Genomic DNA, 16,710 nt, shown 5'->3' on the forward strand with positions numbered 1-16,710 from the left:
AAACCAGTTAAGCCGGAGTTCTTACCTCTATCCTTTCAAACTATGAATAAAGACGAAGTTTTTGTACGGATGCTGCATTTTTCGAGGCATTTGGTGTAAATACGAACTATTGCTTTTGAATTTGTAAAACTACGAAAACCGGTGTTTAAGACACCGGTTTTCATATTTTTGGACCAAAGCCGGTGTCTAAGACACCGGTCTTACATTATGTGGCACACTTTATGACAAAGTCGGTGTCTTAGATACCGGTCTTCACTTTATACACCAAAGCCGGTATCTTAGAAAACGGGTTTCCAGTGATGCTAAAATTCTTACTCCATGTGTTTCTCTCCCAGCCTTGCTTATTTCATTATTTGATTAGAAATGAAACGAGCTACAATAAATGACAAATACTAATACTCCACGTGTTTCTCTCAAAGCCTTGCTTATTTCATTATTTGATTACAGTATGAATATGCAAGTCAGAGTCCTCTGTTTTTCAAAAAAAAAATAGTGTTTGAAACCGGTGTCTAAGACACCAACGTTGAGACAAAACACAAGAAAACCCGACCTCTTAGATACCAGGTGAAAATGAAATACCGGTGTCTAAGATACCGGCGTTGTGCCACGTAATGTAAGACCGGTGTCTTAGACACCGGCTTTGGTCCAAAAAATTTGAAATTTTACAAATTCAAAAACAAAAGTTCGTATTTACACCATATGCCTTGAAAAATGTCGCATCCGTACAAAAATTTCGAATAAAGACAGAGTTCCCACCTCTGGCCTTTCTCTGTGAAATTTGTAATTAATAAAACGACCCATAGCCAACTTTAATCTGCACGTTCCACATACAAATCGGCACCACGGCATGGTCCAGATGTTCATGCCGTGGAAAACACCACGTACCAGGGTGCTCTAAGTAAAAGGACTACAAAGTCTGTTACGCAGTTGATCAATGGTTTATCACCAAATTAAGTTTGTTAATTAGAAGTAGTTCAATTTATGCTTTCTTGGTCAAGATTTCAAATTCTAACTCTACAAGCTATTGTTTTGGTTGTATGTCCAAAATTTGATCATATTAGTCATTACATAATTCCTCGATTGATGTATTTTAGATAAACCGCCACAGTAGAATTATGAATATCTGATATATACAATATATACCACTGTATATTTATGCATGCCATATATAAATAGAAGTCAATATGGTCCACACTGTATTTAGTTTGTTATGAGTTATGACGCAACGTGATAGCACTATCCGACATGCAATATAACCTTGATGTAACAAAATAAAAAACTTTGAGTATTTAGATTCCCTATAGAAGCCTCTTTTTCATTAACATCTATATATATCTATAATAATCTTGTCGAACATATTGAAGTTTATTAGGAGTTAAAACGAAAACAAAATCTTAGCAAATTTTCACCAATAGGCGATAGCCACGGTTACGGATTTTGCGATGGAAGAGACATCTTGGAAAAGTCAACATATTGACTAGTTTTTGCTACGGATTTGCGACTACCAGCGGGATAAGATTATAAAAAGTCAACAATTTGACTATTTGTTTAAAATTTGATAAAACAAATATTTCGTCGCAATAGGCATGCAAAATAAAAATATCCAAAATAACTACTCGTATAAAATTAGAATGCCGTTGCAACTTGCAAATCCGTGGTAAATAATAGAGACGTAAAGTTTCTTAAAACACTAATTAATACGTTATATCCGTGTAGCAAATCCATAGAAAAAAAAAGATAATAAAAATAAAAACTTTTGCTGCGGCCATTTTTTCTAGACCGTTGAGAATCAAATTTGCGCATACAAGAATCAATGACATGTCACATGTGTGTATGGTACAATACATATTGGCCGGTATGTGTATGTAGGTTAGTCATTTAACATACAATTGTTGCAAAAAAAACTTACAAGAAACCCATTAAACGGCATTCTTATCCTTTTCACATTTCATTTTGATTGAATTTATAGATTGATCGGTCAGTCATATATCAACATATACTGCAATAATTGTTGCAAGATTATGACTCTGTCTTCCAATTTGAAGCTCTCTTGCATTCGATCCCTCCTTTATTTTACTTGCAAAATGGTGAAAGGACCTTAATTGATATATGTAAAAATCAAGGTATGTTGATAAGTCTGGTGTTTTTACGCCACATCCAAGATTCGGATGGAGATTTGGGAAGAGGGGGAACAAGAAGAGCCTTCCTACACAAACCAAACGGCCAACCCTCACAACGACAAAGCTCACGAAATATAGACCGTCTCCTTCTAAACATTGGAAATTCGATACTGCTCATGCTTGAACAACGAGAAAGATTTGTCTTTACTGACATAAACTCTTCTGCAGTCGTAGCACTTGAACACCGAGAAAGGCGGCTACAAGGAGAGTGGAACTCATATTTATCTTCATTAGCATCACTTGCATATGCATATGCATGTTGTTTTTCCTTTCTATTGGGAAGTAAGTCATCAATTAAGGGGAAATCCCATATGAAGCTATCCATTATAAGTCCACTCTTCCTCTTTGACTTCGATTCCATGTATTGACTTATAACTGCTGAAACAAAAATCTGCGGAAAAGAAACATACCCATATACACGTAAGGTGGCAAAACATGTTCAGGTTGAAAATGGGTCGGGTCAAAAGGCGGGCTGCGCTATGTTAATCCACAAACACTTTTTCCCCCATTTTCAAGTTATTTGTTTACAGAATGAATATAATGTTAAAAACCAAGGTTACTACAACAATAATTTCTGTTTTGAATAAACCAATTCAAAAGGTTGCATATATGTATTAATAGTAGTAAACTACTTTGGGCTACTATCAACCTGTTTCTTTTTAGCTAAGTTTTCACTGTACTTTTTGACTAGTTTTAGATAAAACATAACCCAAATAAGCCCATTTATAAGTATTAGTTTGAAAATTCCACCACCAAAAAGTGATACTTGTAAAAATACATCACTAATTAAAACATGGATAAGTACATTACTTCTTGTTCATCGTCGTACTCACTGACATCATCATCTTCGTGTTTTAGGCTACAAGAAGAAAACTTTCCGCAGAAAGTATGGCACGTTGCGAAAGCATCCTTGAGAAACTTGCATCTCTTGGAGGGGTTTGATGGTTCTTCATGATGAAACAAGCTCATTATCATTGAAAGAAAATTAATAGCATAGGGATTGAGGTATATATGGTTTTACATAACATGTATGCATACTGCTTAACTTATATAGTAGTATTCAAAATATTAATGGTAAATATATAGCTAGTAGCTGATTAGAAATTCAAAGGTATCTTTCTTGATTCTTTGGGTTGAAGCCAAAGTAAAGAGCATTTTCGAAAAATTTGAAACAAGATTATCTTATAATTCATCATATGATCCTTTGACAACCATACGAGGCCTATATGGAAAGCAACATGTTGTGTGTAGGTATTCTTGATTTGTGTAGGAACACGAATTATATGGATTTTACTATGCTTAGTGGTTTGTAGTTTAAGTTTTTACTTGAACCTTAAGTATTGGTAAAGGAGACTTGGCACCAAACTCTGATTACTACTTAAAGTAAAACTTATAACATCATAAAAACCCCTATCCATATGTTCCCATTATTAGAGGATTTATATATATGCATATGTTGAACTATACAAATTATTGGATAAATAAATGTCATCAATCCTTATTTGGAAGTATCAATGATATATGTATATCAGGCTAGCTTGGTACCAATACATTTATTTAATTGCAGGCGTGAATATATAGTGTTTATTTTTGCAATAATAAGTAAACACAAACAAATGTTCATCACTAAGAAATTTCACGTTTGTAACATTTACATAAAATTTTCATGAAAATAAAATACGTGTGTGGAAATCCTCTGATCTTATATATCATCATCTTAATTGGTATGTTATGGAACTTTCATACATATACTCATAAAACAATTATCTTAAAGTTGAAAAATTGATAATCACATTATCTAAAATTATTGTTTGAAATAATTTCGTATGCAAATAAACATGTTTTAATTAATTACAATTTGTGAAACCACTCATTGATGTATCAAGACTCGTTATCATTGCATCAACTTTGCTTGATATTTCACATTTTACATGCTACCAAAAGTCCAAACTTTAACATGCCAGTCATCTCTTTGATGCTCATACAGCATCACATAACCCTAATTGTTATCACTTAAGTTCCAATATCTATCATATTAATCCTATCCCATATTGTCAAGACTTCATAGGTTACGTCTTGAGGCAACATTTTTACAAAGGCTTCGTGCTTAATTACAGGCCAAGCTCCAGGGGCACGAAGGTATAGCCTCGTGAGTCGTAACAGAATTAATTATATAATCCAATATAATAATTAAGTACGAATCGATGGCCAGAACTTTGTAACAAAGATGGGATATATCATCATTTTCAGTAGTTATCAACTGTCTTATCATACATATATGTTTAGAGATCTCTATTATTTTTAGAATTATTTTGTTCTTATTATTGTATGTCACAAGACGTATACAATAATCTACTAAAAATATATGGCATTTCATGTATTTATTTTGGTACATTCTTTCTAATAATAATAATCACATTTTCTATAATTAATTAACATACAAGTCCAAAATCCAAATTTAGATTTAGAGTTGGGTAACATTCCACCGTTTAATGTCGTGTCTGCCCCCCATTTTCCGCTTCCCCTTTTTAAACCTCTTTTCACAACCCGTTATTGAATCATTTAATTATTCCATTCTTTTTTCTTGACATGTATTAACTAATTTAATTTATTTAATTAATGTAGTGTAATAATAGTAATAATGCACCGGTGTATATCAATAATTAAAACCACCATCAACCACCACCGGCGCCCCCGTCATGTCTCCAATGCCCTCTTTTCATCTTCTCCTTCCGCCACCACTCACCTCCATAATCCCGTCAAAAATCTCCAAAATTCCGACCAACCTTCGCCGCCGCCACCTCCCGCCATCCCCCACAAGCGTAATCTCAAATCTCGAATAACCGTCACCGCAACCTTAATCTCCGCCGCCGTTGCCGCCATGGCATTTATCTTCAAATCAAATGAACATAATAATTCAAAAAATAAAAATGTATCATACAAAGATCTTAATTTCGCAATTGACCAGTCAAACAGAATATTCGAAACGGTTAGAGTTGTAACGGTTTTATTAAAGTCGTTAAGTTCGGTTTTAACAAATGTTAATTATGAATTTGAAGTTAGGGTGGCTGCATTGTTAGCCGATATCGTTGCGGCTGACGAAAGCCGCAGGGCTGCCATTATTGGTGGTGGCGGTTTCATTGTTGATTGGTTGTTGGATTCCGTCGCGTTAAATCGAGGAGGAAGTTACGCGGCTCAAGCGGAATCCGCTCGTGCTCTAGCTTATTTGATTTCTGATTATAATGTTGCTCATTTTGTTTTGTCTAGACCTCATGCGGTTCCGAATTTATTGAGGTTTATATTCTCTGCTCATCCTCATCCGCAGGAACAAAATGTATGTTTTCGTATTTTTTAATGTAAAACCACAATAACGTCGAGAATTGTGAGAAATGCAAAACTAGGTGTTCATTCACATGCCAATAAATTTGTTCACATGTGAAAAGCCATCAACGTTCAATTGAGAAAAATAAAAATTTGAAAGTTGTTGAATTATGTTTTAGTTATACGGATCAAATAACATGTGTGTTGTTAACACGTTTTCAGCTATTTTTGGTATTCAATAGAACCTTTGTCTCTCTTCACGTATGGATAGATTTAATGGCATGTGAATTTGCAATTCTTGATCTTTTTGTAGTTCTTGTTTGAAATGTGTGTATTATTTAGATGAACGTATATATGCAAAATTTATTTGGCGTTGAAATGATATGTTGCATTGTCGTGTAACCAGCAAATGAGGCGTTTTGAAATTGGTGATCCGTTAAAAGGTAGGAGTATGCTTGTTGCAGCAATTATGGATATTGTGACTTCACATTGTGACAATGTGGATAAAGTTAAGTCGAAACCTATGTTATCGAAAAAAGCTGCAATGAGAGATATTGAAGCTGCGCTACAGGTTCTTGAGGAAGGTGGGATGTACTGGGGTGAAGGGGGTAGTGGTGAAGAGGGTAAAAATGATGGAACGGTGGTGAAGGGGATTGGAGTGAAAAGGGTTTTGGGCTTTTCAGGAAGTCATGGGTCGATAGAGATAGAGGATTCTAGAGTTAAAGCTAGGAGTAAAACTAAAAGGGTGTTGTTTAACAAAATAAATGATAATTCACCAAATTTTATTCCCGGTTTATGGGATGATTTGCATTGTCAACATGTTGCGGTCCCTTTTGCTGCATGGGCTTTGGCAAATTGGGCAATGGCGTCAGATGTGAATAGGTCTCATATCCAAGAATTGGATCACGATGGTCATGCTGTCGTGACTGCTTTGGCTGCGCCAGAGAGATCTGTAAAATGGCATGGAAGTTTAGTGGCTAGGTTTTTGTTAGAAGATCGAGATCTCCCTTCAGATGATTTTGTTTCTGATTGGAGTTCCAGTCTTCTTTCTACCGTGTCCCAAGCAAGCAAAGGTGAGGATGTTTGTTTGACCCGTGTGGCTTTGTCTGCATTCTTGCTTTCACTTGAAAGATGTCCCCGGGCTCAAGAGGAGGTTATGGAAAAGAGTCTTTATTTAATGAGAGAAACTGCTAAAAGGATGAAAAAACATGAGTCTATTCAAGAAGCATTGGCAAAAGGTTTAGAATCATTGTGTACAGGTAACATACATTTGACTCTTGATGAAGGCCAAAAGTGGTCAAGCATTCTCCTTCGGTGGGTGTTTGGTAATACTTCTTCTGATGCTACTAGATCATCTGCTATAAGAATTCTTTCACATATTCTTGAAGACCATGCACCATCTTCAGTACCAATATCTCAAGGTTGGTTAACTATCTTGCTGGGTGACATTTTGAAATGGAGGATGTCATCACTTAAAGGGAGTGCTCAACCAAAGGACAAAGTGAAGGTCTGTAGCTTCATTTTCGTTTTGTACTCATAATATTCATTTTGAAGTTGAATGGAATTATGTACTAATTGATGACGTTACGTAATTGTTGTAGACTCAAATCGACCAAGCAAATATTGCATCTGGCACACAGGCTGCCAACCAGTTGGCTATTGCTGTGGTTAACTTAGCAATTAATCAGCTTGGAACAGAATCTTTAGAAGATCTTTTGCGCATTGAGCCCTTTGTTGTACCATTTAAAAAGGTTAAAAAGGACAGTAAGCCCAAAGTGAATGCTGCAGATTCTGCACTGGCAACTCTTAAAGGGATCAAAACTATGTCTGAAATATGTAGTGATGACACAATTTGTCAGACCAGGATAATTGATCACGGTGTAGTTTCATTACTACGTCGACTCTTGTTAAGAGATGATTATGAGATATTAGCTGCAAGGGAAGCATACAACGCATCAAAAAATATGAAATCCAGTGATCATCAACCTGCAAGTGTTCCTGATGTTCATGATCTATCTAAAGTCCGTGTTCCACCTGCAGCACATATCCGCAGGCATGCAGCTCGATTCTTAACTGGTCTTTCGGTCCATCCAAAAGTCAAAGAATTCATTTTAAATGATAAAGTTTGGTGTGATTGGCTTGAAGAATGTGCAAATGGGAAAATCCCAGGATGCAATGACCTCAAGACTCGAAGCTATGCTAGAGCAACATTGTTAAATATATTTTGCAATGATTACGATATAGATAGTGATTCAGAAAGAAAACATAGGTGTCCTCATTTTACTGAGATGATCTACTTAATCAACCCTGATCTATCTCACTGGAAATATCCTATAAAAGAAAGGCAAAAATCTGCTGCCAAGACACCATTGGATAACAGTGGATGCGTGAGTCATTCAGATCCTCCACTTGATGTTGTGTTTGTTCATGGTTTGCGCGGTGGTCCATTTAAATCTTGGCGGTTATCTGAGTGCAAGTCATCATCTAAATCTGGTCTTGTAGAAAAGATTGACGAAGAAGCAGGGAAGCAAGGCACTTTTTGGCCTGCCGAATGGCTTTCTTCTGATTTTCCTCAGGCCCGTTTGTTTAGTCTTAAGTACAAGGTTTGTGACTATTCCTAGGTTAAAAGTCGACCCAACCTTTTATCTATTGACAATTTGACATGATTAAACCTTTTTTTAATGGTATTTTATGCAGACGAATCTTACACAGTGGTCTGGATCAAGCTTGCCCCTTCAGGTTTGTGTTTTCATATTAATATAAGAACTGTTAAGTATGTTAAAAAAAGTTAAATTCGTAATATTACAATTCTTATTAAGGATCACTAATAATCATTGGTTTATTTCAGGAAGTTAGCTCCATGCTATTGGAAAAGCTAATCACTGCAGGCATTGGAGATCGACCAGTTGTATTTGTAACTCACAGGTGAGTCTAATGGTTACTTTGTGGTTTGATTACTAATTTTTAAAGTAACTGTAATCGAGATATAGTTTTATGAAAATGAATGATTATTGCAGCATGGGGGGTTTGGTTGTCAAGCAGATGTTGCACCAGGCTAGGACAGAAAAGAGAGATGATATTGTCAATAACACCATTGGAGTGGTATGTTCTATTCAAGAATATTCTTCAACACACATCTGATAGTTTTTGAAGTGGATCATTCTTAGTGTTCCCCTTGGTTTAGGTGTTTTATAGCTGCCCACATTTTGGTAGCAAGCTTGCAGATTTGCCTTGGCGAATGGGTTTTGTTCTGAGGCCTGCACCAACGGTATGTACCCCTTTATTTCCGTTATGTTGTACATTGAACATAAATTGTACCTTTTTAATGACGGGTATCTATTTCTTTTTTCAGATAGGAGAATTGAGAAGTGGTTCGCCAACATTAATAAAGCTTAATGATTTTATCCGTCATTTACATAAAAAAGGGTCTCTTGATGTTCTCAGTTTTTGTGAGGTATTACCATAAGTTTAATCTATTTTAGTCATTCTTAACTTTAATGAAATGTATGATGTTTGGGTATTTGATTGTCTACCTAATGAACCATTTTGCAGACTAAAGTAACTCCAATTGTTGAAGGTTATGGGGGTTGGGCCTTCAGATTGGAAATAGTTCCAATTGAATCTTCATATCCTGGATATGGGAATTACGTAGTAAGTTCTCATTTCTCCAATTTGCCAATAACTTTTTTCTTGCAACACCAGATGATTTTTCCTTCTTTTTTCTACTTTCTGTTTTTTCCCTACAGGTGTTAGAGTCAACAGATCATGTAAATTCATGTAAGCCCATAAGCAAAAGTGACCCTTCTTATCATGAAACTTTGCATCTTTTACATAAACTTAGAGCATGTATCCATGAAAGAACAACCTAGACATCCATGTACAGTCATCAAACCTTGTAAGTATCCATGTACATATTACTGGTCCCTGAAGCTGTTAAGATGGTTGTGCTGCTGCTGCTCAAGTTGTACCACTACCATTTTGAGCAACTGATACAGTGACACCATGCTAATTTACAGAGGGTAGTAGCCGGTTCATATAGTCATTGCTTCTGCCATTGTTTGAGAATAGATATAGCTTTATAAACCATTGAGATGACATATTTAACCCTGCCAATTTCTATCAGGCATTGGGTTATACTTTATTTTTACCCCATATTGCCTTCTTCGTATATTTTAGAGGAAGGGCTGCTGCTGGGAATGTTACTGACTTACTGCAACACATATTAGTAGCGTAATGTAAATATATCTTCGTTGAACAGCTAACAAGTGAACCAGATGTTCCATTTTGCAACGCATCTAATGGTTGTGTTTTTGTAGTATATAAAGGTATTTAGAGAACTTTTATTGTATATGGGAAAACCCTTGGTGGGACTGCTGTAATATATCAAACCAATTGATGGTTTATATACTGAATTACCAAAGTCATGATATGTATTTGCAAATTGTTCAGATTTTAGACATTGATACATGTACATTTTAGGTAACAGAAAAGGACTAGATTTGTATGATACATGAAAAAAAAGAGCAATAATGCGGTGAGGCATAACAATAATGTCAATGCAAAAGAAATGAGTTGTTTTCTCAATCTTAGCTTGGTATTATTCAAAAGTATAAAAGCTAGCAGCCATATGTTATAACCGAGTTGAGGGGACCATTTCGGACAATATCTTAAATTTGAAGTTGAAGCTGGTATTAGAATAAATCAAAGTTGAGGGTTGTTTTTGTTAATTGGCTAATATATACTCTTGAAAAAGGATCGATGGGAAATGGGGATTGATTGAATAGATTAAATATTCATCTTCTATCTCTCTATTCAGTGTATCGTTTACCTGGTTAGCATATGTGTAACCAGATTTGATATTTGTAATAGAAACTTTTAGATTAAAGATAAAAAGAGGCTGGTCAAAAAAACAAAAAAAGAATTACTCTTCAATGAGTAAAATTTGAAAGACACCTTGTCATGGGTCTAAGTAAATAGGAAGGTAGAAATGGAAATCAAATCATTTCTATTGTTTGGTTGAAGCCGAGAAAAAAGAGCATGGAGAGATAATAATTCCCTTTATTTCTCTGAGAGAAATAGCTCCCTTTGTATTTTTATTTCCATCGCATTTGTGAAGAAATCAACTTAACAACTATAATATTTGTGTGTTGAATTTTGAGGGAAATGGATTTGGCTCTAGAAAAAAGGTATAATAGTCTTAGGTTATATTCTCGAGAAGATTGGATAAAGAAAGAAAAGGAAAAAATTATATATCAAAAAAAGTCATTTTCGAGTTACATGAAAAATTAAAAAAAAAAAAATACAAAATTAATAGTATTCTTGAGTTAGAAAGAAAAGAAAGGGAAAAAAATTATAAATTTACAATTATGTCCTTTTCTAATAACGTTGTTATTAGTTAATAGGGGTAAACTAGTAATTATACACATAACTTAAAAGTTTTCCATCTAAATTCTCCCAAAAATGAAAGGAAAGTTTTCACATCAAAAACACTCTTGTTTTCTTTTCTTCCCCTTTCTTTTCTTTAAATAAAAACTCAATAATGCAAAATAAAGAAATTTTCTAATCCTTTAAAAAAAAATTTAAGAATGCACTCTTACTCACATGCAAGGCACATTTTCCAATACAAAGCCAAAAATATCATTATTTCCTTTATCAACCTTCATTATATTGTCCATCACATGTTTCTTTGTGCTACATCCCATGAAACGAAAACAATGGAGGACTTAAGGTTTTTCATGCTTTTGATTCCTTTATCAAAAGTCAGTAAGAATTTTTCTGTTTTTCTAAATGTAATTTTTGTATCAAAATGAATATTTTCTACATCCACTAAATTATGGTTTTTGGTTTGGGGATTTTTTGTTGTTGTTGTGATAATGTTAAATTTATATATTGGTTTGCTTTATTTGTTAGAATACTTTTTTCTTCAAGCCATTCTATCATCACCACTCCACCGATCCTGAGGTGAGCATCAGAACTCATAAGATGTTGTGAAACATTATTGTTTCTTTTTTCACTTTGTATTATTATCGATTATTAATATTAATTTATTACAATATTTTTTTTATTATTAAAAGAAACAATTATACTTTGTGATGTTTGTATACTTTTTATATTGGGTTTTATAAAATTAAAATAATGAGATTAGTGTAATAAAATTCTATTTTCATTTCTCTGTCTTGCGTACCAAACACAAGAAATGATTTTTTTTTATTTCTCAGATAAATTTTTCTGTCATTACCAAACAAAAAATTTCATTAAATTTCTCAGCCAATTTCATTTCCCTCTATTTTATTTCTTTGAATTTCTTCCTACCAAACGTGCCCTAAAAATAGGTGACCAACAAATATTAAACAAAAAGTTTGTGCATATAAAATATATAAAATGAAAGGGTAACATAAATCAAGTTTAGTTGTACCTCATCTTAATAACTTGCATTATACAATTTGCTTTTTAGAATATTATTAGTAATGACTACAAAATTTTAAAAGATGTACACATATTTCAAGTATTAGTGACCTTTTATGTAATATCTTTTTCTTTGCATAAGGTTACTTTTACGAAAATGGCTTCTTATTCTTACTACTTCGTTTGCTTCAAAAGGTTTCAAAAATATGAGGTGGGAATACGTGAATCAATGGTTCATAGGAGGGAGATGTGATCAATTGTTAGTGAACATCAAGAGATGAGACAAAATTCTACAATTGATAGTCTATGTCAAGACGTATTCTTCAACACAAGTAGATATATTGAGGAATCGGTTGAAAACCATACAACAAGATCAACAAAGCAAGATGATCATTCGACTAACAAAATATGAACAAATGAAAATTTTGATGGAGGAGTTCAAGGAAATTGTTGAGAAACGAGTTGTTTTCTCGGTCTTAACTTGGTACTATTTAAAAGTATAAAAGTTAATAGCAGCCATATGTTATAACCAAGTTGAGGGACAGTTATGGACAATATCTTAAATTTGAAGTTGGAGCTGGTATTCGAATGAATCAAAGTTGAGGGATGTTTTTGTTAATTAACTATATATATACGTGAAAAAGGATCGATGAGGGATTGATTGAATAGATTAAATATTGATCTTCTGTCTCTCTATTTTCCTACATACTAATCAACCGGGTTATTTAAAAGATTTACCCAAAAAGGTGTTATTTGTGTTGTTGATATATTTATAATTTAATATGAAAAAATGTATAAAGTTACTAACAAAGAGTTGCACTAAAATGGTTTAGACTTTAAAGAAACGAATGTGTTAGTTATTGTTTATAAACTCGCGCATATGTGCAAAACTTAAACTTTTCTTAGCTGGAAAATGGCTTGTGGTAAAGACAAGATATACTTTAATCAGACATGCTCGGAATTTTTGTCGATTCGGGAGAAGTTTTAGGACAAAAAAAAAAACATTAGCACAAACAAATATAGAGACTACAAAAACTTTAAAAAAAAATACAAGTATGCAAATAATTAAACTAAGTTTTTTTTGGCAAGATAAGTGTTCTAACAAGATATTTATTTATAACATGAAAATCCATAGTTAGAAACATAAAAGGAATGATTTTTAAAATTAAAATGTAAAAAGCCACAATAAAAACATAAAAGCAATTTATTTATAAACAAAAATTATAAAACCTCATAGGATATACAATAAACAATATTTTTGGAATTAAAATAAATAAATAATATTTTAAAAATACCAAATAATGATCGGTAAAATTGAAGAGTATATTGACCACAACAGACTGATAGAGTGTTAACAAAAGATGATTTCCCTAAAATTATAAGAAATGAGAATATGAAGGGAGAGAATTTGGTTTGTTTTGTAAGGTAAAAATAAAAGAAAAATGTCTAAATAAAAAAAAAGAAAAGAAAAAAAAATGACATCATGTACTTCTAAGAAAAAATACATCATGTATATAAGCTTGGATCATGAAAGATATTAGGCTTTGATATTTTTGAAAAACTTTTTTATGAAAGGATTAAAAATCAAAATTTTAAAAGATGATTTCATTGATCAATTAGATAAAAAAATAAATACTTAATTAATAAGAAAATGTCTAATGATGTCAATAAAAAAATTTTAAAAAATATTAATGTTATCATAACTTTGCTTTATTTATATATGAGATAAGAGTTTTTTTTTTTTTTTCCAAAGTGAAAGAGATAAGAGATTTAATGTAACAAGATTTGATATTTATAATAATCATTCAAACTGAGTAATAGAAATAAGAATCTTTTGATATCTTGATTCTAATAATATATTGTACTCTCATATTGTTAAAGTAATAGGGTTTGTTGATAGTGTGTTTTTAAGAAATCTTTATAGGGGCTTAATCTAGTACAACAGTATAAGAAGAAAATAAATTAAATATAAGAACGAAAAAAATAAAGAAAATAATAAATTCTTCTAACCAATCCTCCTAATATATTCACTTGTTAACACATGTAATTCACTAATTCTCTTTCCTAATCTCACGTCTAAATTTCCACATGTCGGATTTTTAGGCTAACTAATTAGGAGGATTGATCATTACCCAAAAAATAATAGTGTAATAATACTCCATAATTATATATTTTTGTAATACTTCCCAGCAAGCAACGCGGTTAACACCCTAGCTAGTCGTAATCAAACTCGAATTACAAAAGCTGACAAAGATATATACAAAATCTTCCTATAAAATCATTGTTAAGATTTAGAGCAGTTTGTAATTAAGCAATGGAAGTTTTTTATCAGTAGCTCTAAGTTTGTTACTGATTACACTTTCTTCCATCCGGCATCCGCACGATGATGATGATCAGCAACATCTGCTTATATGTTTCGATGAAAAGTCACATTATAAACAACATGTTGTTTCCATTGTTGACGATGACTATGATGATGATGATGATGATGATACTAATTTTTTACAATCCATAATTAATGTTCCAAATTGGCTTAATGATGAGCCTGCAGAGAATTTAGCTGGTACCTCTCGTGGCTTGTTATGCTTTTTCGACGATGATCATTCTGTTGTTATCGATCTTGAATCCTATAATCCGAAAATCTGTTTCTGTTCCCGTTCCTAATGTGATTGTTTATTCAGATGACCGTGGAACATTAGAAGGTACGGTCCTTGGTTTTGGGGTTTGTCTTGACACTCTTGATCCTAAGATTGTTAAGATTAATTTAATTAATAAACTTTCGGCCTCAAGAAGTGGAGGTTTTTACATTAAGGTCAGGGGCATGGAGACATATTAATCTTATTGGAAGTATTATGAAAAGGATTGTTGGTATCTGTAGTCCTATTCCGGTAGTTATAGGTAGGTTTATTTACTGGATTGCCGCTTCGAAAAATGGATATAATTTTATAATTCTTTCGTTTGATTTGATTAGTGAAGAATTTAAAGAATTTATCTGCCGTCTTATATAAGACGTGCCCTGGATGTTGTTGGCCTGATTGGTGTTGGTAATGCCTTACATAACCTAAGGGAGTCTCGTGTTGTACTTACATGGAAAAAAGAAACCAATAAACAAGTTTGTAGAGTATGGAGGATGAAAGATGACAATGGTGGTTCTAGATCATTTACGATGCTATTCAGAGTAAAAATACCGTCTGCAACATGGGATATAGTGGGACTTAGGAAGAATGGCCAACTTATAATACAAAATAATCATGATCAACAGCTGATTGCTTATGATCCCTACTCGCAACAAATTAACAGTCTTGGAATTTATGGAGTAGAAGATACATTTAGCTTGAGCTCCTATACGGAATCACTACTTCTGTTAGATCGTTAGTTGATATCCAAACCTTGCAACTAAGTGACCTTAGTGATGATGAGTCTCGTGTTTAGAAGATTAATAGTGGTTATTTAACAAGTAATGCAGCAAATATTGTTCCTATGCTACTATTTATGATAATACTCATATGTTGGATACGTTCATTATTAGACGCTTTAGTTTGTATTTATTTTTATCAAATCAATATAGTTTCATTAAACATAGATTATATGCAATTATATATATATATATAGAGAGAAAAAAATAAAAATTGTTTCTAATCCAAACCATTAAAAATAACCAACAAATAAATCTCCACCATTAAAACTAAAAGTCAACTTTGATATTTAATTATGGTAAATTTTTTTAATTAACTAATACCTATTTAAAGGTCAACAGATTAGTCTAACTTCATGTTCAATTTAGTTTTACAGTACTTGCATATAGTTTTCATGTTCCCACGTTAAATTAAATTACATGTATATCTTCCTTTAGTTTAGTGTAGTGGGCATAATTAGTCTTAAGGAGTTTGCATTTCCCTTATATTGTACGTAGTAATGGAGTTTATGTCTTTATGAAATGAAGAAAATTGGCCGTAAACTAACTATATACTCTCCTTCGATACGAATATATGCTATAAATGTCGTTGATTTTAGATACATATAATACAGATATTTGGTTTCTATATTAACTTCAGACTACAGATGCACAATTGAATTTATATAATATTGCTCATGAAGTTAAAAGAAAAAAAAAGAATTTTTTTATCAGATTCATTCAAAAAATAGCAATCCATTACAACAAATTAGTTAATTCAGCACACTTTATTCTACACAATTTTGAAGATTGTGTCAAATTTGTTATATCATCCGCACTTAAAAATGTGTGCAAATAAGCTACACGATAAAGTATGAAAAAAATTTAAAAGTTTCATATTTAAAAGTGTGAAGAAAAATGTTCACATTAATAAGTGTGTAGTGTTATATATGCAAATATATTGAGTAGATTAGTTCTTGCCTCTTTTATTCCTCAATCTCCTCATTCACTTGTGAGTATATTTGGAAATCATTGTACTATATTGAGGGTCGTAAAATGCATACATATATGGATATACATACACAATACATTATTCTCCCCTATGCACTTGCGTAGAAATCACCCGTGAAAAAATGATTTTTCACTACGTATAAACAATTTTAATATACAAGTATTCAAAAATGACCTAACTTATTATAATGGGTTTGTTTCTGGGTCATTTGAGTTGACATCAAATGGGTTTGTTTTAAGTCAAACAGGTTGTTTTTGGGTCAAGTGACTTGACGAGTCGACATATCAAATGGGTTGGTTTTGGGTCAAATAAGTCAATAAGGTTGATGAGGTTGGTTTTGGTTTGGGTCAAGTCACTCAATTACTTGACCTAACAACTTGAAAACTCAACCCAGACTC

The 16,710-nt window shown here is 32.8% G+C and overlaps 2 protein-coding genes across 2 annotated transcripts; one reads left to right on the plus strand and one right to left on the minus strand.

The window, feature by feature from the left end:
- Nucleotides 1–1,946: 1,946 nt before the first annotated feature.
- LOC122590159 lies at nucleotides 1,947–3,180 on the minus strand. The gene is made up of 2 exons (XM_043762493.1): nucleotides 2,991–3,180; nucleotides 1,947–2,571 (listed from the first exon to the last, which is right to left on the minus strand). Exons 1-2 carry the CDS (start codon nucleotides 3,153–3,155, stop codon nucleotides 2,119–2,121), a joined length of 618 nt encoding a protein of 205 aa, XP_043618428.1. The 5' UTR covers nucleotides 3,156–3,180; the 3' UTR covers nucleotides 1,947–2,118.
- A 1,604-nt stretch (nucleotides 3,181–4,784) lies between these two features.
- On the plus strand, nucleotides 4,785–9,934 carry LOC122586477. The gene is made up of 10 exons (XM_043758462.1): nucleotides 4,785–5,514; nucleotides 5,908–7,008; nucleotides 7,103–8,104; nucleotides 8,199–8,240; nucleotides 8,350–8,426; nucleotides 8,519–8,603; nucleotides 8,686–8,769; nucleotides 8,854–8,955; nucleotides 9,054–9,152; nucleotides 9,248–9,934. Exons 1-10 carry the CDS (start codon nucleotides 4,822–4,824, stop codon nucleotides 9,368–9,370), a joined length of 3,408 nt encoding a protein of 1,135 aa, XP_043614397.1. The 5' UTR covers nucleotides 4,785–4,821; the 3' UTR covers nucleotides 9,371–9,934.
- Nucleotides 9,935–16,710: the final 6,776 nt, after the last annotated feature.

The sequence above is a fragment of the Erigeron canadensis genome, chromosome 2 (assembly GCF_010389155.1).
Source record: "Erigeron canadensis isolate Cc75 chromosome 2, C_canadensis_v1, whole genome shotgun sequence".
Taxonomy (NCBI): Eukaryota; Viridiplantae; Streptophyta; class Magnoliopsida; order Asterales; family Asteraceae; genus Erigeron; species Erigeron canadensis.